The sequence below is a fragment of the Tachyglossus aculeatus genome, chromosome 1 (assembly GCF_015852505.1).
Source record: "Tachyglossus aculeatus isolate mTacAcu1 chromosome 1, mTacAcu1.pri, whole genome shotgun sequence".
Classification (NCBI taxonomy): Eukaryota; Metazoa; Chordata; class Mammalia; order Monotremata; family Tachyglossidae; genus Tachyglossus; species Tachyglossus aculeatus.
This window is the reverse complement of record NC_052066.1, coordinates 71,995,203-72,004,184: the sequence shown is the minus strand read 5'-3', so window position 1 is coordinate 72,004,184 and position 8,982 is coordinate 71,995,203. Positions and strand designations below refer to the sequence as shown.

The window sequence follows — 8,982 nt, the reverse complement described above, 5'->3', positions numbered from 1 at the left end:
CTCAGCAGGGCCTTGAAGGGAGGAAGAGAGCTAGCTTGGCGGGTGGGCAGAGGGAGGGCATTCCAGGCCCGGGGGATGACGTGGGCCGGGGGTCGATGGCGGGACAGGCGAGAACGAGGTACGGTGAGGAGATTAGCAGCAGAGGAGCTGAGGGTGCGGGGTGGGCAGTAGAAGGAGAGAAGGGAGGTGAGGATGTTTTTTGTAGAAAAATGTTCCGGGCAGCAGAGTGAAGTATGGACTGGAGTGGGGAGAGACAGGAGGCAGGAAAGTCAACAAGGAGGGTTATACAGTAATCAAGGTGGGATAGGATAAATGCTTGGATTAGTGCGGTAGCAATTTGGATGGAATAAACATCAAAAACGTTCTAGGGTCGAACTTAAAACACACAAACTTTTTAAGAAAGCTTAAGAGCCTTGGCTTGGTGAATTTCTGGCTTCGGAAGTCAAATTCTACTGTATTTTACTGAGCACAGTCTTTTAATCACAGCAGCATAGAATTTGCAACATGGTCCTCTGATACCATTTCACTAGTTATCTGTTGGAGCCAAATGAAGAGGAAAGTTGGATGAAGAGGAAAACTTTGTCACCAAACTTGAAGCAACTTGTTTTTTCTCTCAGTATTTGTTTCCTGATTTGTGAAACTGTTGGTTCTCTCCCACTCTTTCTTCCTTTCCTTCCATTGCTCCCCTCCTTTCCTTTTGTTCACACTCTAATGCAGTTTTTCCTTTTTCTTCTTCATCCTTACTCCCCCTAAATCTGTTGTTGTTCTATTACACTGCTCAGAACAGTTTTCATTGTTTGATAGTTACTTGTTCAGCAACTTGAGCTTTTCAGAGCAGAGCCATCATGCAAATAAATGAATAAAATTAGATTAGAAAATGCTGAATGAATGCATTCAAGTCACTGTGATGTAACTGTAATTTGTTTGATGTGAAATGACTTTCAGGAAATTCAGGATCTCATTAATTTCACAGACTCTAAATATGTGTTGCGAATAGAGGACTCGTTTTATTGCCTTGATTAATTGGAAATTATTCTCTTTCTAATTCTAAAGAAATAAAGTCATATGGAGTTTGGGGAGATTACTGGCCTTCTGTTGCTCTGTTACTAAAACTAATTGGATCTGTTGCCATGGAGACCAAGAAATCTGAAGAGCTGGAAAGGCCTTGGAGGAAGACAGTAAGTAGTCCTTGGAAGGGCAAAGATCTAAGAACTATTCCATTGCCAGAGATGTTCTCTGAAGATGAAGAGACAGAGAGTTCGGAGCTAGCAACCCAAGAAAACAAGTCGGAAAGATGCTCCATTCCCATCCGAAGGGATTCCATGTACTGTCACACCATGAGACTTAGAAGACAAAACAAGAATTACCACCAAGTTTCAGGTTAGTCCCAATACACAAGCTATTTCTAAAAGCAAGATGTATACCCTCCTGTATCAATCATGAATCAATCAATCAATCAATCGTATTTTTTGAGCACTTACTGGGTGCAGAGCACTGTACTAAGCGCTTGGGAAGTACAAGTTGGCAACATATAGAGACAGTGCCTACCCAACAGTGGGCTCACAATCTAGAAAGGGGAGACAGAGAACAAAACCAAGCATATTAACAAAATAAAATAAATAAAATAGATATGTACAAGTAAAATAAATAGAGTAATAAATATGTACAAACATATATACATATATACAGGTGCTGTGGGGAAGGGAAGGAGGTAAGACAGGAGGGATGGAGAGGAGGACGAAGGGGAGAGGAAGGAGGGGGCTCAGTCTGGGAAGGTCTTCTGGAGGAGGTGAGCTCTCAGTAAGGCCTTGAAGGGAGGAAGAGAGCTAGCGTGGCGGATGGGCAGAGGGAGGGCATTCCAAGCCAGGGGGATGACATGGGCCGGGGGTCGACGGCAGGACAGGCGAGAACGAGGCACGGTGAGGAGATTAGCGGCAGAGGAGCGGAGGGTGTGAGCTGGACTGGAGAAGGAGAGAAGGGAGGTGAGGTAGGAGGGGGCGAGGTGATGGACAGCCTTGAAGCCCAGGGTGAGGAGTTTCTGCCTGATGTGCAGATTGATTGGTAGCCACTGGAGATTTTTGAGGAGGGGAGTAACATTCCCAGAGTGTTTCTGGACAAAGACAATCCGGGCAGCGGCATGAAGTATGGATTGAAGTGGGGAGAGACACAAGGATGGGAGATCAGAGAGAAGGCTGATGCAGTAGTCCAGATGGGATAGGATGAGAGCTTGAACGAGCAGGGTAGCGGTTGGGATGGAGATGAAAAGGCGGATCTTGGCAATGTTGCGGAGCTGAGACCGGCAGGTTTTGGTGACGGCTTGGATGTGAGGGGTGAATGAGAGAGCGGAGTCGAGGATGACACCAAGGTTGCGGGCTTGTGAGACGGGAAGGATGGTAGTGCCGTCAACAGTGATGGGAAAGTCAGGGAGAAGGCAGGGTTTGGGAGGGAAGACAAGGAATTCAGCCCTTGTCCTTGTCCTGTAGGAAAGGGTTCCCCTTCTTTCTCAACACCAGAAATCCATTAAAATAACCCCCACACTGAAGAGGCCCTGAAATATACCATCTTCTCATTTCCAGGTAGGAAAGGAGGGAGAGAAGAAGGGCAGAGTCCCAAAACTATTCACTCAAGCAAAGAGAATTTCTTGAATAAGATTCACACTGCAGCCTTTTAGGCAAGACCCTGCTTCCTGGAATCTCCTGTTGGCCGAGTTCAAAAAAAAAAAAAAGGCCCTAAGAACTGAACTCACTCATTGAGGCTTAAAATCTTTCACAGCTGCTATCGATTTAGCAAAGCAGCTTCCTAGGGCAGCTTGGCTGTGTCCTGTTTTCTCGATCTGATGTTCGGTAGTGGGTAAGCAGTGATGCTGTGGGAAGGAATGAAAATACCTTTTTCGAAAAGTCTGAGCACCTTAATTCCTCTCATGATGATAGAGGAAACAGAATCCAATGAAGCACTGGAATGATTTGGACCTGACCTCAGCACAAAATAGCTCTAAAATCCACCCTTTTCTCTCCATCTAAACTGCTACCACATTAGCCCTAGGACTTACTCTATCCCATCTTGATTACTGCCTTAGCCTCCTTGCTGACCTCCCTGCCTCCTGTCAGTCCCCACTTCAATCCAGTCCAATTCACTCAGCTCCGCAACATTGCCAAGATCCGCCTTTTCCTCTCCATCCATACCGCTACCCTGCTCATTCAAGCTCTCATCCTATCCCGTCTGGACTACTGCATCAGCCTTCTCTCTGATCTCCCATCCTTGTGTCTCTCCCCACTTCAATCCATACTTCATGCTGCTGCCCGGATTGTGTTTGTCCAGAAAGGCTCTGGGCATGTTACTCCCCTCAAAAATCTCCAGTGGCTACCAATCAATCTGCGCATCAGGCAGAAACTCCTCACCCTGGACTTCAAGGCTGTCCATCACCTCGTCCCCTCCTACCTCACCTCCCTTCTCTCCTTCTCCAGCCCAGCCCGCACCCTCCGCTCCTCTGCCGCTAATCTCCTCACCATACCTCATTCTCGCCTGTCCCGCCATCGACCCCCGGCCCACATCATCCCCCAGGCCCGGAATGCCCTCCCTCTGCCCATCCGCCAAGCTAGCTCTCTTCCTCCCTTCAAGGCCCTACTGAGAGCTCACCTCCTCCAGGAGGCCTTCCCAGACTGAGCCCCTTCCTTCCTCTCCCCCTCGTTCCCCTCTCCATCCCCCCCATCTTACCTCCTTCCCTTCCCTACAGCACCTGTATATATGGATATATGTTTGTACATATTTATTCATTTTACTTGTACATATCTATTCTATTTATTTTATTTTGTTAGTATGTTTGGTTTTGTTCTCTGTCTCCCCCTTTTAGACTGTGAGCCCACTGTTGGGTAGGGACTGTCTCTATATGTTACCAACTTGTACTTCCCAAGCGCTTAGTACAGTGCTCTGCACACAGCAAGCGCTCAATAAATACGATTGATTGATTGATTGAATCCATACTCCACTCTACTGCCCGGGTCATCTTTCTGCAGAACCATTTGGTTTATTTCCCCACTCCTCCAGAACCTCTAGTGATTGCCCATCCACCTCCACATCAAACAACCTCCTTACCATGGGCTTTAAAGCATTCAATCACCCTGCCCGCTTCTACCTACATTCACTGATTTTCTTCTATGACCCAGCCCACATCCTCTGCTCCTGTAACGCCAACCTACTCACTTTATCTCCACCTCATCTATCTCCATGCTAACTCCTTGCCCAAGTCCTACCTCTGGTCTGGAAGTCTAACCAACATCACAATTGTTAGATAATCATTCTCCCAACTTTCAAAGCCTTATTAAAATCACATCTCCTCCAACAGCCTTCCCCAACTAAGCCCTCATTTTTATTAATGCCTGTCTCCCCTCTAGGCTGTAAGCTCCTTTGGGCAGGGAACATGTCCACCAACTCTGGTGTATTGTACTCTCCCAAGCGCTTAGTACAGTGTTCTGAACACAGTAGGCACTCAATAAATATGATTGATTGATTGATTGAAACAGTATTGAGTTTACATATATGTATGTATATGTGCGTACATGCATGTTGCTGTCCTTTGAGTTTGAAGATGATGCAACTGGAATAGAGAAGCAGTGTGGCTCAGTAGGAAAGAGCCCGGGCTTTGGAGTCAGAGGTCATGGGTTCAAATCCCGGCTCTGCCGATTGTCAGCTGTGTGACTTTGGGCGAGTCACTTAACTTCTCTGGGCCTCAGTTACCTCATCTGTAAAATGGGGATTAAGACTGTGAGCCCCACCAGGGACAACCTGATTGCCTTGTAACCTCCCCAGCGCTTAGAACAGTGCTCTGCACATAGCAAGCGCTTAATAAATGCCATTAAAAAAAAAACTGGTAGTGAAATTTTATCAGCATGTATAATTGTGGCTGACAAAGCCCTTTCTTGTCCCATAATCCCTCCCTCATCACTGGATATGCAAAGAATAAAGAAGCAACATGGCCTAGTGGATAGAGCACGGCCCTGGGAGCCAGAAGGTCTTGGGTTATAATCCTGGCTCTGCCATTTGTCTGCTGTGTGACCTTGAGCAAGTCACTTCACTCCTCTGTGCTTCAGTTACATCATTTGTAGAATGGAGATTGAAATTCTGATCCTCACGTGGGACAGGGACTGTGTCCAACCCAATTGGCTTGTATTCACCCCAGCACTAAGCATGGTGCCTGGCACATAGCAAACCCTTAAAAAATCCCACAATGATCTCATGATGCACAGTTGCACTTGATCCCGTGATGCCTGAGCCCTTATTATTTCTCTCTATATGTGTTATGATCTTCTTGTAGTCACCGCAAATGTAGCAAACAAAAAAATAGATTGAAAGATTTGGGGATTTCATAGCCCATTGACATTTGTCGTTAGATTATACATGAGTATTTGGTGAATCTACTGCATGGAAGGAGGCAATGGTAAATCACTTCTGTATTTTTACCAAGAAAACTCTATGGATCCACTACTGGAATGATTCATTCATTCATTCATTCATTCAATTGCATTTATTGTGTGCTTAGTGTGTTCAGAGCACTGTACTAAGCGCTTGTAAAGTACAATTCGGCAACAGATAGAGAAAATCCCTGCCCAACAATGGGCTCACAGTCTAGAAGGGGAAGAGAGATAACAAAACAAAACAAATATTCAGGCATCAATAGCATCAAAATAGATAAATAGAATTATAGAATAATAAATATGTACAAATATACACAAGTGCTGTGGGGAAGGGAAGGGGGTAGAGCAGAGGGAGGGAGTAGGGACGATGGGGAGGGGAGGAGGAGGAGGAGAGGATAAGGGGGGGCTCAGTCTGGGAAGGCCTCCTGGAGGAGGTGAGCTCTCAGTAGGGCTTTGAAGGGAGGAAGAGAGCTAGTTTGGCAGATGTGAGGAGGGAGGGCATTCCAGGCCAGGGGAAGGACATGGGCCGGGGGTCGACGGCGGGACAGGTGAGAACGAGGCCCAGTGAGGAGGCTAACGGCAGAGGAGTGGAGTGTGTGGACTGGGCTGTAAAAGGAGAGAAGGGAGGTGAAGCAGGAAGGGGCAAGGTGATGGAAAGCTTTGAAGCCAATAGTGAGGAGTTTTTGCTTCAAACGAAGGCTGATAGGCAACCACTTGAGATTTTTGAGGAGGGGGGTGACACGCCCAGAGAGTTTCTATAGAAAGATAATCCGGGCAGCAGAGTGAAGTATAGACTGAAGTGGGGAAAGATGGGAGGTTGGGAGATCAGAAAGGAGGCTGATGCAGTAATCCAGTCAGTTTAGGATGAGAGATTGTATCAACAAGGTAGCGGTTTGGATGGAGAGGAAAGGGTGGATCTCGGTGATGTTATGAAGGTGAGACTGGCAGGTTTTGGTGACGGATTGGATGTGTGGGGTGAATGAGAGAGCAGAGTCAAGGATGACACCAAGGTTGCAGGCTTGTGAGACGGGAAGAATGGTAGTGCGGTCCACTGACGAGAAAGTCAGGGAGAGGACAGGATTTGGGAGGGAAGATAAGGAGCTCAGTCTTAGACCTGTTGAGTTTTAGGTGGTGGGTGGACATCCAGGGGGAGATGTCCTGAAGGCAGGAGGAGATATGAGTCTGGAGGGAGGGAGAACAGGGGAAGAGATGTAGATTTGGGTGCCACCTGTGTAGAGATGATAGTTCATTCAATAGCATTTATTGAGTGCTTACTGTGTGCAGAGCACTGTACTAATCGCTTGGGAAGTACAAGTTGGCAACATATAGTTGAAGCCATGGGAACAAATGAGTTCACCAAGGGAGTGAGTATAGATGGGGAACAGAAGGGGACCAAGAACTGACCTTTGAGGAATTCCTACAGTTAGGGGATGGGAGGGGGAGAAGGAGCCTGCGAACGATTGCAGACGGAGAGCGGGGCATTCTGGGAGAGTTGTTCCGTGGTGTCTCTATGAGTCAGAAACGACTCGACGGCAAAAGACAAGATAAATTTGATGAGGTATAATCCTCTAATTTCCAAAAGCCTTCCTTTACCTCTGTGGAGTTTACTCTCCCAAGTTGGGCCTCCCAAACTCTTTTGTCAGGCACATTTCTGTTCCAGTTTTGGTTTGAGAGTGAAAAGGATCTTCTCTGCCTCAGGGAAGTAAGAAGGAAAGAGAAGTAAGAGAGCACATCCCTTCCTATTATCTGTTTTCTGCCATTTATTTTAGAAGGAAGTTAAATTTGGCCAAGTTTTATCATCTATGGCAGTGAAAAGAGAGTTTTTAAAGGCATGAGTTGGGAAAAAGGGAAATCTGAACTACATCTATTTTCTCCTTGTGTGCTCGCACGCATGCATAAACAACCACGCACATGTTTATGAGTTTTCATTAAAGAATGTTGCTCCAAGTCCCTGAACAGGGATGGGAGGGGATGGGGCACAAAAGCTTCTTTTATGAACACTGGGTGTGGCCCAAATGTAGTTTTTTTGCTCTCCTCTTCTCTTGACAGATAAGCAGTGGGTTTTTCTGTTTGTTTGTTCGTTTTATTGTTTTATGACATTTTTAAGAGAAGCAGCATGGCTCAATGGAAAGAGCACGGGGTTGGGCGTCATAGGTCATGGGTTCAAATCCAGGCTCCGCCAATTGTCAGCTGTGTCGCTTTGGGCAAATCACTTAACTTCTCTGTGCCTGTTACCTCATCTGTAAAATGGGGATGAAGACTCTGAGCCCCACGCAGGACAGTCTGGTCACCTTGTATCCTCCCCAGCACTTAGAGCAGTACTTTGCACAAAGTAAGTGTTTAACAAATGCGGTCATTTTTTAATTTTTTTTAGTGCTTTCTGTGTGCTAGGCACTGTGCTGATCACTGGTGTAGATACAAGTTAATCAAGTTGGACACAGTCCATGTCCCACATGGAGCTCAGAGTCTAAGGCCCTACTGAGAGCTCACCTCCTCCAGGAGGCCTTCCCAGACTGAGCCCCCTCCTTCCTCTCCCCCTCCTCCCCCTGTCCATTCCCCCCACCTTACCTCCTTCCCTTCCCCACGGCACCTGTATATATGTTTGTACATATTTATTTCTCTATTTATTTTACTTGTACATATTTATTCTACTTATTTTATTTTGTTAATATGTTTTGTTTTGTTCTCTGTCTCCCCCTTCTAGACTGTGAGCCCACTGTTGGGTAGGGACCATCTCTATATGTTGCCAACTTGTACTTCCCAAGTGCTTAGTAGAGTGCTCTGCACACAGTAAGCGCTCAATAAATACGATTGAATGAATGAATGAATGAACCCCCATTGTAAAGATGAAACAATTGAGATACAGCAAAGTGAAGTGACTTGTCCAAAATCACCCTGCAGACAAATGGCTGAGCCAGGATTAGAACCCGGATTGGTTCTTAACTAAAAATAAGGAAGGATAATTGGGAAACCAAGCAAGTGTTTTACCTCTGACCATCCGCTTTTTTTTAATATCACAGATTCACCTGGAAAAGGGAATCCTACAAATGACCTTCTGAGCTTAGTGTTACCAGGCCATAGGAAGCCACCTCTCACAGCAGCCCTGGCTGCAGAAGCTCCAAAAGCCCAAAGTGTCCAGAGGTAAGTAGCAAAGAAAATACCAGGTATGAGCAGTGTGGGAAGCAGCATGGCCTAGAGGTCTGAGCGTAGCTCTGGAAGTCAGAGGACCTGGGTTCTAATTCCTCCTCTGCTACTTGTCTGCTGTGTGACCCTGGGCAAGTCACTTAATTTCTCTGCGCCTCAGTTACCTCATCTGTAAACTGGTGATGTTCTGTTCTCCCTCCCTCACAGACCATGAGCCCCATATGGCACAGGGTGTGTTTCCGATCTGCTTATATTGGATCAATCCCAGTGCTTAGTACAGTGGTTTGTACATAGTAAGTACTAAATAAATATTATTATTATTATTAATATTATTATTATTATTATTACGAGGTGCATCAAATGAAGGGTAAAAAATAGCCAGGAAGACTGGGTTGATGTCCAAAGCAGTAGTGAGTCCTGCCCCCAA

General features: G+C 46.1%; 1 protein-coding gene across 1 annotated transcript; it reads left to right on the top strand.

Moving 5' to 3' along the window:
* The first annotated feature begins 1,130 nt into the window (after positions 1-1,130).
* LOC119926860 (ephexin-1-like) lies at positions 1,131-8,769 on the top strand. The gene is made up of 3 exons (XM_038745291.1): positions 1,131-1,380; positions 8,432-8,552; positions 8,763-8,769. Exons 1-3 carry the CDS (start codon positions 1,131-1,133, stop codon positions 8,767-8,769), a joined length of 378 nt encoding a protein of 125 aa, XP_038601219.1.
* The last annotated feature ends 213 nt before the right edge of the window (positions 8,770-8,982 follow it).

What these genes read in the sequence shown, in the direction of transcription:
- LOC119926860 (XM_038745291.1), top strand. Translation starts at nt 1,131, where the DNA reads ATGGAGACCAAGAAATCTGAAGAGCTGGAAAGGCCTTGGAGGAAGACA. An exon ending in GAATTACCACCAAGTTTCAG is followed by an intron (nt 1,381 to 8,431) that starts GTTAGTCCCAAT and finishes TTAATATCACAG; the next exon opens with ATTCACCTGGAAAAGGGAAT.